This window comes from Poecilia reticulata, chromosome 11, assembly GCF_904066995.2.
Source record: "Poecilia reticulata chromosome 11, P_reticulata-male-v2, whole genome shotgun sequence".
NCBI classification, from domain to species: Eukaryota; Metazoa; Chordata; class Actinopteri; order Cyprinodontiformes; family Poeciliidae; genus Poecilia; species Poecilia reticulata.
In genome coordinates, this window is record NC_088840.1 from 12,924,350 (window position 1) to 12,945,139 (window position 20,790).

Genomic DNA, 20,790 nt, shown 5'->3' on the forward strand with positions numbered 1-20,790 from the left:
TTGAACACAATTTCGATAAAAATGACAATGAAATTTACCACAGGTTTCGAGTGCAAGCAAGCTTTAAAAAAAAAAAGATCGAATCAACAGCAGCGCCTAGTATATCTCCGACATTGCATACGGTTTCAGTTCCCGAGTCACACCGCCTTCTCATATCCCCCACAAAATCTACATACAAGAGCACTTTTTTATTTTTTGAAAATAAACAGCAACCAGAGGGGCAAAACATCCAAGAGGGGGGAGAGGGGATACTTTTTATAGGCACGCTTTTATCAACAGAAGTGCGTTTGCCTTTCTGCTTTCGGTCGTTTAAAACGTCGCTGCACTTAATGACACGAGAACTACAGGGAGGCGTTTGTGTTGTCGAATCACTTAAGAGTAAAATGATGACTTTGACACAGCAATCGCAGCCCCAGTGTCATCGTTTTCCTCCCCATTATTTAGCTGCCTGTCAGGAGCAAGTGAACAGAGTGCAAACTGGATCGACTACAGTAAGTTCAGCCGGGGTAAAAAAAAAAAAAAGCTGCAGAGAAACAAATTGAAATCACCAAACTTTCTTTTTGTCGTCCTGAGCAGAAACTAAAAAAAGGATGAGGTTTTGTTGCTGAAAATATTTGTTTTTGGTCAGCTGGTGCGGACGGAGAGCTCTAAAGAGAGTTACCGCGGTGTATGCCGCTTATATACATAAAGTGCATTTTCAGAAGGAGAGGAGATGAGCACAGCTGTGGCTCATAATACCATTACTCCGCCTTTCATTCGGTTATAGAAGTGAAGCTCCTTGGGTTGAAAGAGAAGCAAATTGAATTTGCAGACACAAAGACACGAAGGCTGTCAGAGGAGCTGCAGAGGATATCGGAAAACGGACTCCGACAATGCGTCTTATGTTTAATGTATCAGAAGCCACAAAATACCTCCACTGAAGCAGCAGAAGCAGACATTAAACGCGCTTCTGTCTGTTAAAAGCGAACCCTGTTCTTTGGAAAGGTTCAACTCTATATCACGGTTTTAGATAAAGCAATTTGCCGGGCTGCTGTTTCAACCGCGGGGGGTTGCCTCTGCCATTCTCCACTGCCCCGAATTGTAATTTATTTCACGCTCACCCGCCAGCGCAGTGCCTTAACTGAGGGCGGCCCTCAATGAGTCACAGTCGATAGGAAGAAGAAGCTTCGAAGGCCAGATCAGAAAATTGGGCTGAGTTACACCGACGTGATTTAAGTTAAGCAGGTAATTCCCCAAACACGCCAGCTAGCAGCGCTGGGGACGGCGCGCACTGGCAGATAGTTGCATGTGATTGTCTAATCTGTGTGGACTGTAATCTGATTAGAGCAAAGAAGATCTCTGGGAATCGACCCCGGGTCAGTGGTTGTTTTGAGTTTTTTTTTTTTGTTTTTGTTTTTCCCCACCCCCTGCATCCTAACCCAGTTGATGAGACAAACATCTGGGAAAGAACTTCACTTTTTTTTTCCACGTTAGGATCAAAAACTTCAGCGCGTTTCGTCGGGAAGGGTGCGGTGCATTTGTATTCAGCCCCCCTGAGTCGATATCTTGTAGAAGCAGCTTGTACTGTAGCTACAACTGCAGGTCTTTCTGGGTATGTCTCACCCAGCTTTGCACATCTAAAGACTGTCATTTCTCTCTATTCTTCTTTTCAAAACAGGTCAAACTCAGGCCTACTGGAAAGAGAGCGTCTGACTATCCAAAGATTCTGTGAATGAGTTTTGATTTTTATTACAACTCTGCAGGTTTAGTGTTTTTGTCTTGCTGGGAAGTGAACCTATAACCCAATCTGAAGTCTTTTGTAGCCTTTAAAAGATTTTCTTAAGAAAAGCATCCTCGGCGCATGATGCTGCTACCATTGTGGCATGATTGGGATTGTTAGGTTTAGTTTGCTAAATTCAGTTTTGTTCTAATCTGACCAAAACATTATTCCATGTTTCCTACATCAACAGTCTCCAATTATCGATTCAAAGAACGCTATTGGTCCATCAGTCTTTTACTTCCAGGCTGCAGAGGAAGAGTAAATGATCTCTCCACTCCATTTTGGACTGACCAACACTCTTTTTGAAAATCCTCCTAATGACATCTTCGTTTGCATCTTTGCCAAAGCGCAGAAACTATTTGTATCTCTAGCAGATTTGGGTTTAAAATGTTCTTTTAATTTGACCAACATGGTTCGTTGGACTATGTTGGAGTGACCCAGCGAGAGTCCCGTCTTAAATTTGACATGTAATCTGAGGAGAGAGCCAGATTACATGTCGAGCCTCCTTGCCTTGAGATTGGCAAGGAGGCTTTCCAATCTCAAAAGAGTTTTTAAGCTCGACACCAACAATAAATGTTCAGTTTACCAGTGGGAACGTGGAAACAAAACTGCTCGGCTCCTATAAGAAGAGTCTGAGTTTTACGTTTGTTGTTTTCTAACTTAACTTTTCAATAAAAATCTTAGGAACAGCTATTTTTATTTTAGATCAACACTTCTTTTGTGTAGTTTTATGATCTTTCTTATTTAGGATCAGACACAAATATTCGCAAATATTTGCAGCTGGTTGCACAGAACCCCGACCCCTCCGCTGGTCTGTCAAGTTTTTTTTTTGTTTTTTTTCCCCCCTCTACATAAAGCATGGCTGGACTTTACTTACTAATTAGGCGACTTCCAAAGCCAATCGAGCCTCTTTAATCTTCACAATTATGCGCTACTTTGTGCTGATTTTATCACATAAAATCTCCATAAATACACAGCATTTGAATGTGAAACAGTTCAAGAGGAATGAATGCATGTACATGAGGAGGCCTGTGTGTGTGGACCAGTTAGGGTTGGTGGGGGGGCGTGTGGGCTGGAGGCTTCGGGGGTCAGCAGATTGAAACGAAGCAGCTGTCGGGGTTTGAAAGAGCCAGGGCGCGAGTGCGTAACCCGTCACTCGCAACAACAACACCAACACAGACACAGACACACTTACAGCCAGAGCCGGAGCCCGAGTAGAGGTCCTCGTCATCGTAAAAGTCATCTCTCGTCGAGCCTTCGTCATCGGCGGGTTGAGACCACTTCTGCGCCTGTTGGAGGGACAGAGAGAGAGGGAGGTGCAAAAGGCAAAGATTAGAGCTGTTCGTCACGGAGGGCCGAGCCGCTCGTCGGTTCACTCGAAAGAGGAACCACTCTGGCAGATTGCGTCCACACACACACACACACAGACATGCGTGCAGCTGTCTGAGAGGAGGTGCGGGCTGCATTATGCTGGACGGGGCAACATCTGTCAGTCTGTGGCTCTCTGGAGGAGCATAGTTAATGAGTTGATCTAAAGCTGGGATTCTGGCAGGGAAACATCAAAGCTTTTTCTGGGGGGGAGAGAAAGGGAAGGGAAGGAGGGCAGTGGGGGGGTTTAGTTAGTCTCTGCTTGTAAGTAATGCTCAGACTGCAAAGCACCAAAGGACAGGACTGCAATTAACTTCTGAGGTTGGCAATTTTTCAATATACATTTAAAGGGGGGATGTTTTGAATTAATTTCTTTTAGAGGGTAAAATATTAAGAGAATGTAGGATTTGTTTTCTGTCAAATTGCCATATTGAACATTTCCATTTCTGAACTGCGCATTATCAGAATGCACACAAAGTCGCCAGAGAAATCTGGCTCGAAGCTACTGGTACTTTTAGCATAATGTTCAAATTCATTTTTAAAAATTGTTTACAGAAAGGATATTTTATGGGAATAACCCTGTATTTTAGTCTGGAAATGCATTGGATCAATTTCCCCCCCTTTTTTTAATTTTAAACTCCTTTTCATACCAACACAACACCGTTTTGTTCTAATCTAAGCTTCTTTCACTCAAACAAACAAACTTTTCTATTCTCATTTACCAAATAACTGCATATATGTTTGTTACAGGTCATCTCACACAAACAATTTAATTGATTTTAAATTTCATCGACTTGGTCAAGATGAGAGATTATGACACCTAATTAAAGTAAAGAGAAAAAAAACTCTAAGTGACCTGCTCGTATTGCCTAGCCAACTTAATCCTAATCCTACATTTTCTGAGGAGGAATGAAAAGCTCCCTACAAGCAAAACATAAAAAATAAATAAATAAACAAAATTGTGTATTTTGGGCATGCAGAGATGAAATAATGGTGTGTGAATGTGGCTGAGTTTGTTGGGGCTGATCTAATGGGGCTAATTTCCAATGGGATAAAAAAAGGTCAGTGTTGAACATATTTTTCTGGGCTAAATAAAAAAAGGACTGGCTGACCTGAAATATGCATAAAAAAGATTTGTGAGGGTGTTTGGAGGGGAAAATGGCTGTGCTTGCAGTAAATCCCCTTAAAATAGGGAACAGCAGCAACAAGACCAAGGTATGAGACATATTTTCTTGCTACACAGATAATCAATAAGTTAATCAACCAACTAATTGAACAAGATGAGAGTCTTTAGCGCCTTCACAATAGATACAAAACAGGGACTGTTCAGCACTAAAAGTGTCCGAAACGAGGCTGTTTAATGATAAAAGATTATTTATTGCTAAAATAACTGGATTATTTTTAGCAACAAATTTTAAAGGCAATCTGTCAAAAGGAGAATAAGACCAACAGAAAAATGTACATTTCATATCAATTTATCGAGCCGGCAAACTAAAAACCAACAGATGTTTTTACTTCATAAGCTGGAAAACATGACATATTTGCTTTGTCGATGGTAGAAAAAAAAAACTGCTGTACACTGGAGATTACATTCAGTCCGAATCATTTCACCGAATCCCCTGCACCTCCTACCCCTCCACCTTAATCCAGGTTTGTTTGTCGGACCCGATGGGTCACGCAGGGGGTAATCGAGGATCGCTCAGCTAGCCGGATCTCTAAAGCGAACGATCTCGTATTTCCAAACACTGCGAGGTCGATCCTCTCCCTCCCTCCCTCCATCCTCATTCATCTCCCTCTCTTTCTCATGACCTTAATCCCAGATCCGTGCGATATTTAACACACCCTTCAGCGCTCAGAGGCTTTTTTCATCACAGCGGGTCAACTGATTCCGCCGCCGCAATGCGTGCACTTTGTCACAACACGCGCCGCGGTGCAAAAGAGAAACCTCGCATGGCAGGAAAACGTAGCGGTCCCCGTCGAGACGGCTTTATCGCGGTTGTTTTCGGCGTCGAAAAGATCGTCATTAGCAGACTTGTATCGGTATGCAGGACGGCGTTTGCCGTCAAATCGCTCTGAACTGCAGCTTTCGAGCACTTGAACTCTGCCGAAGCACCTCCACGCTTCTGTTATACCCAAAAGCTTAAAAGAAAAAAAAAAAGGTTTCTATACATTTTTCTTCGAACACGGAAAACAGTGCGATTATAATTACAAAAGAGTTAAACTCATGCATCTTCTTATTTATTATCCCCGTGAACGTGTTCTTGTAGTGCTGAGTTTGCAGAGAGGAGCTTTATGGAAATGAGGATTGTCCCGGCTTTCAAACTTTCCAAATCAAAACTTTTAAATTAACTTTGAACAAGGAAAACGCCTGTGTTTTTCATCCATACTGTAAAGGTTGGTAGATTAACTGTGAATGTGTTTTATTTTCTACCTCAAATGTATTCAGAATAATGTCAGGGAGCTAAATTTCTCATGGAAGACCAACACTGTCTGGAATCTGCAGCACAAAGGAAAAAGAAAGTACACCCTTTCTGCCGCTTCCCTCGGATTCAAGCCAGATGCTGATAATGAAACAAAATTGATCATCAGAAAGTGTGAGCGCCTCTTTAGATGCTGGAGTGCGTTTCATTTGAAGTAGAAACAACGTCCTTTGGCAGGCAAATCTAAACTGTGGAACACAACGCCAGAGAGGCCATGATGTAGTCTGGCAAGCCCAGATTTACAACAGTGTGTCTGGAAAATAGACCTGACAATAAGCAAAAATAAGCTTTTCTGCAAAACCGAATGAATCGGAACAAAGCTGGAGACTGTATTCAAAGTGATGCTGCAAATAAAAATCCTACCGAAAACAACGACTTCAAGCCATTTCTGCTAAAGGTACTTTTTTTTTCTACAAGCTGTTGAATTATAGGGTTCGCTTACTGTAGTTACTCCCAAATTTTAAAACCTCTTGGACTTCAGGTTAGGTTTTGGACACTTATAAGGATCCTCTATGACTTCACTTTCAGATATAGCTAATATGTAAAACCTTTAAACACGGTGCAACTTATCAAAGTCATTTAAATAAAGAGGAAATCTAATGGTTACCAGATAATGGCTCCAACAGCCCTTTAAGTACTTTATTTTATCGCAAAGCGTTAAAAAACACTACAACTTGTTCCGATGTCAGACTCCAAGCCTCGTTCACCAATTTAATTCATGACCAAACTTCATTAGTAAGAAAAAGATGCATACAGAGAGGGTTTCTCCCAGTGTTTTATAAGCCTGGCGGGCCACCAGGCTTTACTTGTGGCTCTTCCAGGCTAAGCACTGCTTATTTACTTAAGTATTTTTCTTAAATGTTTGCATTTTTTAACACGTTATTGTTGGTATTCAGGTGTTAATCTTCCAATTTTTCTGTAGGACATAATTATCACGTGATATTTTCAAATTTCCTGTCAACTTTGAAAATTTTTAACTGAAAAACCAAGGCTGGCCCGCGGATGAATGACTGCCCTCGTGCCCAACCACCAGGCTTAGCAAGTTTTCATGGGGGAAGCCTTGTGCAGTCCAAATGTATTTTGAAACTTGAATTAATCAGCTTTTTCAGTTCAATAGTGATCCAAACAGTCCATCAGAGGGATTTCATTTCTGCCTTTGTTTTCTCTGAACGTTCCAGTTTAAATGCACAAATTATCGCCTACCTGGCTCCTAAAAAAATAAGAAAAAAAATGTACTTAAAGCTCCTAAATTGTAATCCACAAAATAAAGCATAACATCAAAAATAAAAAGCCATGCCCATTTTACATAAGAAGTCCGTGGTTAGAAAGGAGCTATTCTGTTTGAAGAATGCAGCTGAACAAGCGATCAGCCTCACCACCGTTTTTTTCCTTTCATCTTTGAATGCATTATCCTCAGCTTGCCTCCAAATCTTGGCTGATTCACACTTTAAACACAGGAGGAACTGTGCTGGCAGTGGGAAGTTCTGCGTTGCGGTCGCACTGACGTCCGTTCCTCGCTTGTTTTTTGGTCTCTGTGTGCTCCGAAATCAAATGAGACGACTGTAATGAATTCCCAAAATGTCCGGCAGGAAACCACGAGCTGTGTGACATGGTGCAGAAGCGGGACTTAACACGGCATTGTGTGAAATTTTGGTGTGAAATATGCTGTTGAATTAGATAAGACACGTGAAACAAAGTCTTATGAAAATGTTTTTACAAATCTGAAAACTGTGAGTCCACGCGAGTTGATACCCTCCAGATTCTCCTTTTTCTGTACTTACAGCTTCACATGAATATGTTTAGTTTTACATTAGAGCTGCATAATATATGGAGTGTAACACAGCATAAGATATAATGAGTATGATCACTTTTGTTTCCTGCTACTGCAATCTGGAAATGCTCATCCAAGATCTATCTCAGTAAACATTAAGTGGTGCATTGCTCCAGGACTGAAAAAGACAAATCTGAAGTCTCAGTTTTTGCTGCAGGTATTGGGGGAAAAAAAAAAGAGAGAAAAAAAGCCTATAAATCTGACCATAGCAAACTTATCTCCTCAGCAATCTTAAGCCCATCCCGAGGCCCCACAGAGCTGTTTTCTCTAGCCTGCGTGATACTAATTGCACCAATACACACATACACACACACACTCACACAAGCTCCTCCCCGGCTCCAGACACAGGAAACTCGATGCCCTTAAAAGCCAATAAAAGCATAATGGAATCTGGAAACCCGAGTATCTCAGTCCATCACATCGCAGCGTGAGGTAAAGATGAGACGCTATATGTACCTCATGAAAATGAAATTGACTTGGAGTTGTTTGGCACGCGGACAGAGCATGAAGGCTGAGAGTGAGTTTGCGTGCCTGTGAGTGTTTGTGTGTGGCAATCCGCTGATGTCAGACCCCGAAAAAGTGCAGAAAAACGGTGAAAAGACGTCTCGGTGCGAGCGAGCAAGGCGCGGGAGAGAGTGCGCTCGCGCGTGAGCGCCGTATTCCAAGGTTTTACAATGAAGACCGTTGCTATGGGCAACCTTTGCCTTTCACAGAAATTCCCCATCTTCCCGTGAGAAGCTAGCAGACGCACACAAGCGGAGCAGCAGACACACACACTCTCACACATATATATAGGAGTATTAACCACACAAGAAAAAAGGTGTTATGCAACATCAAATAAACAACCTAAAAAGAAAAACAACACCATAGCTGCGCTTTAACCCCCCCCCCCCCCTCACTTTCTGCCCGCTCCTGCCCCCCAGGCCTCACTTCGCCTTCTCCTTGGATCTGCAGACTCCGTGCCAGCGTATCTCTGTCCTCGCCTCGTTTTCCTTTCATCTTAAACTCCGTTTCTTATCTCAAGGGTAACCCACTAAATTCAGCGTGACTCCAAAAAAAAACACGCGCACGGTTAAATAAACACACCCCGCCCACAAAGTGGCTCCGCAGCTCAACCCTGGGGGCCCCATTTAATGCTCAAGTCCCCTCTAGGGCCGACTGCAGCTATAGCTAGAGTTTACTGCGTCTATGTTTATCTCAACAGTTAATAGTAAATTATAATCACAGTCTGTGCATGGACATGTTTAATTTATGCGTCAGTATGTGTGAACTCATGGCATGGTGGGCAGGCGTGCGTCACTGTATGTAATTACAGTGTGTGTGTGTGTATGCCTGCATGGGAGTAATCACAGGTTTTGCTCGTCATATATTTACAATCAGATGTGAAATTCAGGGGCTCCAGCTCAGCATATCCCCCTCTTCCTAGGCCTGCAGAGGCTGCCAGATTCAGCCTGGGCCCTCAAAGCTAACTGACCGCAACAAGACTCGACGAGCTCCTTATAACCCAGGGCCAAAATCATCCCAATGTTGCCCTCGATTTTCCCTCTGCTACTGCGTTTTCTTCCCCACTGGTTATAAAAGGAGACTGTAAGATGACAACCGTATTCAGCTGGATTTGGGGGAGTGGATGGATGCAATCCCGCTTTTTTTTGGCGTCGTTTGAGGCAGCGCCACTGTAAGGCGTGCGGTGCCAGCTGGAGTCGGTTTTAATACAATCTGGGGATCTTGGAATTTCTAATTATGTTTATATTTTTTCCGTAAAGAGAGAGAAGCTGTCTGGTCGGGGCTCATTTTGCTCATCTTGTGGCACTGAGGTGATCATCTTGTGATTCTGCTGAGGTGTTGCAAAAGCTCATTTTTCTTTCATAGCGGTCTTCAGCTCATCCGAATTGTTGACTCTGATTTCTCTAATCTTCCTCTTAACGGTTAAGGTCAGGACCATTTCCTGGCCTGTCAAGAACAATGACACCAAAGTCAATAAAACAGACACTTTCGGAAGACTGTCCCAAGTGGAAAATCCAGGAAGAATCTCCATAAAGCTTGTCCTGAATGTCCAGACAACTCATTGTTCCGACTTCGACTTGAATGAACCAACAACAACGGACGACATGACTCACTAAATCATCACAGGCTGCGGAAACTTTACGCCAGACCTCAAAACAATGAGCAACAGTCCAGCTGTACCGTCGACTAGGTAGCATCTGGTTCGTACTTGCCGTCTGTTGTTCAGACCAGCTGTAAACGTTCCATTCATGCAGAGTGAACGGTGCCGGGCCAAACAGAGTAACAAGGCGGAATCTATGCACGATTTAATAAACACACAGAGGGGAGATTTATTGGAGAACATTACTTACGCTTCTAATAATGCATAAAAGTAACACATGCAACATCAACCTGTGTGGTTAGAGTTGCTTATTACTAATGCACGTCCACTAGAGATTCGTCTTCTGATGCCGAGTGTTAAAGCTGATTTCAGCTGCAGCAACATCCACAGTTTAAAATGGGAACTGCTGTGGATGAAATGGACCTAAAGTAAGCCTGTCACAATGAGCAATAAATCAATTGATCGCATGGTAAACTAAAACGAGTGCAATGTTTTCAATTCGCATGCTTGTTTGTGTAGTTTGTTTAATCTCTAAATGGCTGCTTCCCTTTATTTTTTATTGAAAAGTCAGCATTTTGTCAAATGCTGCAAACATTTGACTCAATAGAAAGTTTTTGGTTTTTACAAAGTCATATGTTGTAGTTTTGGCTGTTTTCCTTGACTTTGATTAATATGGTTTGATTAATATGTTTTGAAGGGTGACTTAATACGTTTCATTTCTTTTTAGCTTTTTTGGTTTATTTTGAAAATTTAAAATATCTTTCCAGTTTCAGTGTTAAATATTCTTTGGAAATGAAAGCTTATTGAACTTTGAGGGGATCCATTTGCTTCATCACTTCAAGGTTGTGGTTATTCTGGTTGCTTTTAAACCATTTTTTTAACCACACTTTTTCCTTCCATCCAACTTTCCTTTAATATGATTGGATATGGCACTCTATAAAACAGACAGCTTCTTCAACAATGACCTTTTATGGCTTTTCAGTCTTTCTCATGATGTCAACATGACATTTCATTTAATCGTTTAAAATTATGAATCAAGTTTACGATCAAATTATTTTTATGTTTATAGCTTACAGCTTATGAAAGTCAAAACTAACCACAATATTTCAAATGTATCACATTTAAAAAGTGAAGAGTTTCACTCTTTGGATAAAATTTCTGAGCTTAATTCACTTTTGTTTTTTTCTAATTTTCCCAATTTGAGATGCTCCTGTTTGTCCTCCAGAGGAACGCTGCAACATTTGCAGTGACTCGGCTGGAAACATGATCTGAAGCTGACATCAGGCACTTCACTGCAAAATTGATTCGACAGATAGTGTTTGTCAGCTTGTTTTACAGCTGCAGAGGCTGGATTACATACCTGGGCTGACATTTCTGCATTTTCACACATTATTATTATTCACAGGGCCCAATCTGTTCCACAACTAAAGAATCAAAGGAGGGGGGAAATAGAGACAGAGAGAGAGATCAAGGTGTGTTTTGTCTGTGGAAAACAATAAGGGTGTCTGTGCCGCACAACTATTTCTGTGATATCAGGAAGTGAGATAAGAATAGGCGGCAGAGCTACAGTATTTATATGCATTCAGAGACACACAAACACTGAAATCCTTGTGCTGGTAAAGGAGCAGCTGGCAGATCAGCATGACCCAAAAATGATTTCTTTGCTTTGTATTTCTGCTCGGTCTGCCTAACTTCGGCTCAGATCTCCAGGCCACAGCCGCTCAGAAAGGTAGCTTCAGCGCGATCGACTTCAGATGCAAACCTCCGTAACCCGAGAGGCCAGATTGTAATCTGACAAAAAAGAAAAAAAAAAAAAACGCAGCCGATTCTGCTCCTACATTGGAGAAATAATCACCAAATGTGGTTTTTAATATGCGAGATTGCACCGGAATGAGTTTTCCTGACTGCCACGGCACGTTTGAGCTTTCAAGCTGTGAAGAATAATTTAAACACTCCCTCTCCTCTCCGCCACCATCTGTGACTCCTCTATCTATCCCTCTATTTACTGCAGCCACAGCAGTAAAAGGAAACAAGCGAGACAAAGACAGTGAAAGACACCGAGGTCACGTCCATTCATCACCCTCCCTCCCCTACAGAAAACAGACAAATATCAGTCTGGACCAGGATGAAATTCTCACGGTGCAATAAGTGAGAAACATTAACCCAGTTTCACTGTATTTGCAAGAGTGTTTTTTTTTCTTTTCTAAAAAGTTGTGGACGTGCTCCATATTTGGTTTGTGCCTTCTTTCATTCAGCTGACTGGCAGTGTGCAGCAACAAGTGTGAGGTGGGGCTATTAGAACTCTGTCACTTTTTCAGTAACAAAATCTTTAACCATAATAATAATAATAATGTGATTTAAGGTCCAAAACTTGTTAACACTCGGCTGTGCAGTAGCAGCAGCTGTGTCCAGTTCATGATTGGTCTGAATTAATCTCTTAAATTTTTGCTCAACTTTGTCAGTTTCTACAAGCTAATGTTGTGAAAATTCAACTGTTTGTTTGGTTTATGAACCGCACCATGAGGCGAGGCAGAAAAAATAAAATCCTGAAGATTATTATAACCCAAGATTCCACGAATCTGTCGTTTACAGCTCCAGGCACCGATATTAAATATCCGTCATCACCAACTCTAGACCCTTTCCTCAGATTTACAGCAAAGTTTTTCATCCTAGTTGATTTGTAGAAAAACATGCGCTTGCATTGAAGCTACTGGAATGAAACGTTTGTTCCCCCCAATCAAAGCCCATCTATATTTATATTTGTACTGAATATACTTATATATTCAGTATAAATATAAATGTCTAATGTGTCAGAACTGCAGGTGGCCACCACCAGGCGCTCGTGTTGACTGTGCCGCTTCTTGTGCGTTTTTGACTTGTGTGGCATAAAGGCTTAGATTTGCAAAGTGGACTAACAGGAGGCACAAGTTTGTGAGCGAGTCAGTTTCCAAAATAAATAACCGCAGAAGCAAAGAGGCTCCCAGATGGCGCAGAAGTCACAAAGAATGGTTTTGTTGCGACAGTTTAAAAACCGAGACGTTAAACTGTTGCATCAAATGAAACCAAAAGTTGCAGATTTCCTTTCCGAGAGCTGAGGAGAAATAAAAGTCACAATGTGATATAATGAATATATATGTTTATCTCACTGCCCGGAGATTTATGGAGCCCAAAGCATGTAGATTTATTTCTCCAAGTTGAATTTATGACAACCATTTGGGACTGGACCCTCCGATTCAGATTTGACTTCACACTGGTCAACATCAGTGTCTGATCTCAATAATGCGTTTCTGGAAATATGATTTAATATCCCCATCAAGACAAACTTTGTGAACAGGTAAAGAGTTAAACCAGGTCCAAATTAAACCCTATTCATTAAAGATAGGAAGCCATTTCTGATCATTTATGTGTAAAAGTAAGCATATAAATACAATTTAGTGTATCTTAATCTTTTGCAAAACGCAGCATAGATTTTATTTTTTCCCGACCAACCAAGGCCAAGAAAACGTGAGCAGTTTCAGTTTTTAACTGGCATTTGTTTCATTTCTTGTAAAGATAAAACTATGCAGCATTTCAGAAGAAGAAGAAAAAAAACAGAAAACTTAATAAAATTCTAATTAAAATTTAATGTTCATAGTTACAGAAGGTGGAATCACAGGACCTTTTGGCTTTTGTGTGTAATCCAATAGGCCGATGACACAGCTTTATTACTACAAGATACCCCAAATTCCCTTCCCATTCAGCCACTTTCTCCCAGCTAATATTTCCCAGTATGTGTGTAAAAATTAATAATTTACGTCCGCCTATTGAGAGTCTGTGTCGAGCTTGTTCAGGTCGTCTCTAGAGCCTCCTGTGAGCAGAGCCGATCCGTATTACTGCTGCCCATAAAAGTATTCTGCGTCCTTGCGAACGTCCTGTCTGAAGGCCGGCGCTGAATGTCAAACTTTTTCCACAGACGCAGCTGACAGATCTGCTTAAAACAATAATTATCATGCGGCTGAGCGTTCAGAAAAGAGAAGAAGGGGGGGGGGTGTAGAATGATGCTTGGGGGGGCATATTTCGAGCATCTCAGCAGCTTAATTCGCTGTAGGGGGAGAGAACAGGCTCTGTAAAGCAGCTGCTGATTCACAGCCGTCTCTGTGGCTGCTTCTCTCCAGAGCGGTCTGAGCCACGCTGATAAGAGACACGGAGTTTGCCCATCTCTTTACCTGGAAACACTTGAACTCTTTGGCACAAGCTCCTCCGCAGCCACTCGAACGCTTACAGGAAGCCATGCAGCCCATTTACTGTTTGTCTCGTTCCACGCCCATCTTTCTTTCCAGAGTGGATCCCTGACCCTGTCAGCAACGACCTCTAATCTCCCTCCATCTCCTCTGGTTTTTTTTTTTTTTTCCTCCTGCTTCGCGTCTCTCTCTAACCAGCTGGGCAGGCGGCCAAGCTGGGCGCTAACACGGTACGGTAGGACAAGATGCGAGGGAGATATAGAGGCCGGGCGGCGTGTTTATGTGGGGGGGAAGGTTACCAGGTGATGGCCTGGTTAAGACAGCTGCCACCTTGAGCAGAGATTAGCACAGAAAGCCTCTGCACAGTCATGCTGCTCGCGTTTTCTGGCACCGCACAACACATACGCACAGGTGGATGGATGTGCAGGATGCCGATGACGTCACCATTAAAACGGCAAACACCTGCACACTCACAACCACAAGGATCAAACGGATCACGTCTCCATCTTTGATAGTGGTTTTTAACATGATTCATCATCGTTTGCTTATTTGTGAATGATATTCATCCATTATTTCTGTTTTCCTAAGAGTTGGAAGAAAGAAAAAATATGATTACAGGTTAGTTGAAAAGACTATTGTGCTTCCAAGGGGCTCGACTTTCTCATAATCTTTTAATGGGCAGATGGCACGACAAAGCAACCCAAGTTCAAAGAGAAACTTCGAAAGACCTTCAAAAAGGGAAACATCGATTAAGAAAAATCAAGTTCCCGGAAAGCAAATTGTTAAAGCAGAAGCAACTGTGAAATAAAGGTCTTTTTAGAGCCACATCTACAATTAAAACATTTAAAAACTCTAGAGCTGACGAACAAGGGCGACTGAGGACTGAGATTTATATTATCACGCAAACATTTAGAAGAATGACAATGTAGACAAACTGAATTTTGTTGAGTTTTTATAAAGTTCTGACCTGTCGATGTAGATTTCTTTTCAAAAAAGCAAACCAGTATTTAAAATATTTTCCCAGCTCATTACCAATTCTTACTAATGGCAGATGTGACAGTGTTCTGTGTGAAAGAGAGAAGTCATTTTTACATCTTTACAAGTATTTTAAAACCAAGATAAAATTATTAGAGACTTAATTTTAAGAATCCCTAAGCATCTTGTATTAATCAATGGTGTTAGCATGATTAGCTTCAATAAAACATAAATTATGTATTCCCTTAATTTGTTCAACTCTCAAAGATTGCCAACTTTTACTAATCAAGCATATTTCATCACAAATAAAGGTTGAACGTTTAAAGATCAACTTTGCTGCATTTCATCCAGCCTTCCTGTTATCTGCTGGAAGCCTAACCCTCTCTGAATGAAGCTCAGACACGTGTCAATTTGTTGCAGAAAATAAAGTTTTCTTTGAAATAACTTCTCACATCTCTCTACATCACGTGTAACCAGCTAACATTGAGTAATGTTTCTGAAGTAAGAACTTCCACACTGAAGGTTGTTGTTGATGCAACTTGGAAGGTCGGAAGGACGTTGGGTGGGTTCACAAATTAAATTTTTCTGCTCATGTCAGGCTACATTGTCCAGTCAAATCCTGAGACGTCTCCATGGTTTTTAGAGGATTTGATTTCCAAGAATGATTTAGTGGCACATTTCAAAGCCAAGAAATGTCAGCAAAGTAAAGAAAAGAATGAAATTCATCTAAAAAAAAAAAAAAAAAGCTGTAAATATGCTTTAGAGGCATCAGGGTGTGAAAAAGAAATCCCATATTTGTTCTCCACAGATTTTCGTCTCTGGGAATAAACTGAGCAAAGCGGTTTCAGATTTAAAAAGAAACGACTTTATATTGAGAGACGCTTCGCGTTATTAGCAGCAGCAGGAGAGGGGGGGGGGGTGTGGGGAGGTTGAGGGAAGTCATTTCTCCTCGATTCCCACCGAGTTATTTTATACTCGTTAGTGATTTTAAAGATGAGATGCCTTGGGTTCAATCAGCTTACATGAGTGACTCTTTAAAATAAATTCAAAACCATTAACCTTGTTTTTTTTTTGTTTTTAATTTTTTTTAAATAACGCGACTCTTGTTACTCGACTCTAGACGGATCCTCGTTACCGATTTGCTGCATGCTTGCGTGGGAAGTGGGGGGGAACGTCTGCCAAACATATCTCTGATCTTCTCCTACATGTTTGTCTAACTTTTTCACACACGAGTGCACGCTGTGAACCAACGAGCGAAAAAACCCTAAACATGTTCATGTGCAACAGCCAGGAAATGGAGTGAAACACTTTCTCCTCCCACCATTTTCAGTCCCGGTCAGATTTCTGATATTTCAACAGCGGCTAAACCAAAACCTAGACACACACACGCGAAACAAACAGTGGGAGGATGGCATTACATGGGCTTTGGTTTGTTATTCCAGCTTGATTAGGGCCTAAATGTGTCTCAGCTCCAAACCACAGCTGAATATCATCCAAGCTCTAATATTATCCTTCTAATATTATCTCTCTGCTCCTAGTTATAAAGGACAAAGACGACGCAAGTGATGAATGCCCTCGTGAAAAGGCATGCGTCTGCTAAGCATGGCAGCCTATACGATGGTACAGCGAGTGGCTCAGTCACACGGAGCAGGTGTAGAGCGGAGGAACATCCTTCATGCACAATCTGACTCCATTTTCGTTTATATTAACAGTATTTATCTCACACATTCGCTCCAAAGCAAATCAGTTCATTTGTAGCGATGCAAGCTGTACATCTGTTCAGGGAAGCGCTTTTTTTTTTTATTGTTGGCTTGACACTTAATTCCAATTAGGTAAATTACTGAATTGATTTTACAGGAGTAGAAAACGTAGAGCTCACTTCATATCCTAATTTAAAAATCAAAAGCGTCCATTTGTGCATGTATCATCTTTCCATTTCGTAATTTTCAGTCATTTCCACACAGGCGTCAGATTTTCTGCATAAAGAACAAGAGATGCACAGGAAATGAGGCGTGCAAGTAATCCAGAGTTGCGTAACTTTATCTCATTGATATCAGCCTCCCCGTTTGATGCTCTCCCTAGCAGAGCTGATAAGAATAATAAAAAAAGAAATAAAAAAGACGGTTTTATGTGGAAGCATTTGTCATACCAATGCTGTCTGCCTGTGTGTTCGTCAACATGAGTGCACACGTTACGAGGCAAATTCTAAGAAGAGAGGTGGGTTCGAAAAGAAAAATGGAGGCAACAACAGACGGATGCATCTGTCGGCTCGTGAAAGCTTTGAGGTTTATCCTGCCATAAATAAATAAAGTAAACATAAGCCTAATTTCCATTCAGGAAAGTATTGATGATTAGGACGCTTTCCAGAAGAAGTTAATGTTGTTGATTAGTGGGGGGTTTGGAAAAAGCACCGATCCATATTAAAGCAAAATTTTATCATGTTTTTATAATAAAATGAAAGTATTGTCATGCGGTCCTTTGCAAAAGTTTTCCAACTAGACGTTAATCAGTAAATATGTGCAAGTTTCTGCTTAAATCAGATGAGAACAGCAGTACAGTGAATTTAACGTCCCTGGACACACACCAAGGTTTCCAACAGTGAATTATAAGCCTGGAGGGCCACCAGGCTTTACTTGCCTCCCCACCAGGCTAAGCATGGTTTGTTTAAATTAAATAGGGTTTTTAACACACCAGTGACAGTAAAGACGGATTAAGCAAGGGTGTGTGCATTAATTGTGGGGTCCCTGCACATGCCTGTTGCCCTCACATGCCATTATTTTCAAGTTATTATGATGCCTGCTGGCGCACCTTTGAATTTTTGCAACTTTTAACATTTCTCAACACAAATCACGGTGGGCTGCTGTAGCGCCTCTACTACCGGGGTTAGCAGGTTTTCTGGGGGCATGGAGGGACACTGCACACCCTCTCTAAGTTGAAGTGGTGGTGGCTGCATCATGCTGTGGGGAGGATTTTGTTCAGCAAAGTCAGGGAAGCTGGCCAGAGTTTATGGAGGTAAATGTAGGGCAATCCTACAAATCAAACAACCTTAAACATGGAGCCGGAGCTACTATAGGCTGGGTTTCACACTGTCTCTAATCCCCACCATGTCACAATTATCACTTGGGCCAATACAAAAACTCCATTATGATACATTAAAGCTTGTAGTTATGACAAAATATTAAAGTTCTCCTGGGGTGTGAACAGTATTGCCACACACCTCAACGTTTGTTGGTTTGGCTGAGCTATTGACAGACGAAGCAGTTGCGCTTCCTATGTGCGTTTAACGAGGTTTAAGAAAAACAAGAAACGGCGCGTGTCATATCCTGCATTTGTTGGTCTATGAATAGAATCAGGTGGGAAGAGCTTGACTCGGTCCACCTGACCCGTAACATTTGAGACAAAGCAGGCAGCCGACTCGGACACTTGTCGCTTTATCGGCGAAGGTCCCATGACCGAGCGGAGACGCGTCAGGAGGCCGGAGGCGCCGTGTCAGACTGGACCTGTGAGACTGTCACTCAGGGTGAGGAAGGGCGATGCGCCGTCAGGCAGCGAGGTAAAGAGATGATTATCGATGTGGAGCACCCAGCTGTTATAGTAATCTGACAATCAAGAGGGATTAAACACACAAATCCAAAGCACATAACCCCTTACTGCTGGGGATACCTCGAGGAAAATGTTCTGAAACTACTCTTCGCCGTTTTCTTGCATTTTGCTTTCAAAAGGACAGACGGTATTCTGGAGAGTCAAGTCATTTCCATTCATGCATTCATTTTTTTTTTTTTTTTTCCCCCAAGGACGCTCTCTTGTCGACTGGCAACCAAAAGCGATCCCAGGCCATAAGACATATACAACAGCTGAAACACTGACTTCCTTTCCTAAAAACCCAGATGTTTAGAGTTCCATTTGAGATGTAATCAATTACGAATTTAACGACGGCACTTGACTTAATGTAATGTTTTGATTGTTGATTCAATGTTGCATGACTTTGTGTTTTTGTGTTTGTTATGATGTAAAAGCACTTTGAAATGCCTTGCTGCTGAAATGTGCTGTACAAATAAAATTTGATTTGATTTATAGTTCATCCTGCAAGTTCTGGATGTCATGTAAGCAACAGACTAAAGGGAAACAGTTTGTCAAAACATATCTACAACTGTTTAATGCTGCAAGAAAGCGAGAGAAAGCAAGACTTTTAGCAGATAACAAGAAGGCTGAACGCGGTACAGCAGAGTTGCTTTGTTTGATTCCCTCTTCAGTTTTCATGGAATCAAAAACCATTTGGACATTTAAAAGGCAAAGTAAGCATCCGCATCGTCTGGAGAACACACAGAAACTGCTGCTTTAGTAAAGATAGTCGCTCTAAACGCTAATATAAGATGCTACAGAGAGTTTAGCATGTGAACCTGGAAAGGTCTTTAAAACAGTGAAACAACATCACTGCTGCTATAAATATTCAAGAAACTTTATTGTCATGCCAGCTCATATTTACATGTTTATGATATGACATTTGGACTCAGATTCCAGTTTAAGAAGTCTAATAAATAAGTAAATAAATACATATAAAATAGCTAAAAAGTTAAATGAAGCTGAAATTAGCTGTGCTAAATGCTAAATACATGTGTGAAACCAATAAAATGAAAAATTGCAGTTTGGTGGTTTCAATTTAAATGATTAGTCAACAACTAGACTGATTTAAAATATTGTGATTGTAAATTTAGCATCTTATGCCATTGCCTATGAAAACAAAGATGTGAATCAGCAAAAATTGGTACCAGCATATCAAACAGATCGGTGCATCGTTACATGCTACCTTATGTGAAAGTATCGGTCCTCTGCAGTCCTCCACAGAGTAATTATTTTGCCTAAATGAGTGAGTGCGTGTGTGTGTCACAAGTTTTGTTGCCCAGAGAGTGCCAGTGTGTGTGCATGTGTGTGTGTTGGTGTGTGTATTGATGTTTAGTTGCACCGATTGCTACTGGTTAACTGGTGGGTCAATGGCTGCGTTTTTGTGGTTTCATCTATGAAGTACCGGAGAGGGAGAAGAGGAGACCGGATGAATGCCGATTCATGTGTGTGTCCGTGCAAGTGTGCGTGCATGAGTGTGATTACAGACTAGTTCAATGGGCCTATTTCTGCAGGGCCAGTGGGAGGGCGTGGCGCCTGTGGCTGGAACTTTTCTTGTGTTTCTAAGGAACTTTTGAAAAGGGCCCAGAAATGCGGCTGCGTGTGAGTGTGTGTGTTGTAAAGTGCCTCACAGACCACGAAGTCTTTGTGCAGTAGAGTGTATGTGAGGGGGCACTCAAGACTACACACACACACACCATAATCAATGGTCTCCTCACAGCCCCTAAATCGAACAGACACGCACAAAGAAAATGATGAGAGTCACATTTCTGTGAATACACAGTGATGAGAATCACAAGGAAACATCTGTGTGTGTGTGTGAGAGAGTGTGTGTGTGTCTGTTTATGTAATTATAGTTTGTTTAATCAGGCTAATGACTGTCATGCAACTGAACAAAAACCCCGAGGAAGGAATGAGACAGAGAAAAATCAATCCACGGGAGGAAGAGTTAAGAGAGAGGAAAAGGTTCAACAGAACAGAGTGGAGGAGAAAAGCAGCAGTGAGGAATGAAGGGATGGATGGAGCCAGTGGGCAGAGGGGTGGAAAACAAACAAAAAAGTGATTTTTGCGCTTAGTGCTTGGGGGAAAAATTCAATCAACTCGGTCAAATTCAATCTGCAAAAACTGAAAGATGCACCTTTGCAGGGGGAGGGGGCTGCGCGGTGGAGAATGGCTGCTGATTTCCCTGCAACACACACCGATAAATGAGGCAGACAAATGGCTGTTCTCTGGACATCCTGACCTTGCTACACTCTCCTACCTCCGTCACATCGGTTAAAGGGACTCTGGCGAGGCGACAGACAAACCGAACGCGTGCAGCAATGTCAAGGCTGTTTGGTTGTGCATCATTCAGGTTTTTTTATTTATTTATTGATTTAAGAAACTCAAAGCAGAAGTGTTGGACGATCTGGCAGCAGAGGGAGTTCTTGGAG

The 20,790-nt window shown here is 41.7% G+C and overlaps 1 protein-coding gene across 1 annotated transcript in view; it reads right to left on the minus strand.

The window, feature by feature from the left end:
- sdc3 (syndecan 3) overlaps positions 1 to 20,790 on the minus strand; it is a 49,511-nt gene that overhangs the window by 11,322 nt on the left and 17,399 nt on the right. Inside the window, exon 2 of the mRNA XM_008421842.2 lies at positions 2,955 to 3,048. Coding sequence (XP_008420064.1) covers positions 2,955 to 3,048 — 94 coding nt within the window. The remainder of the gene's footprint in view (positions 1 to 2,954; positions 3,049 to 20,790) is intronic.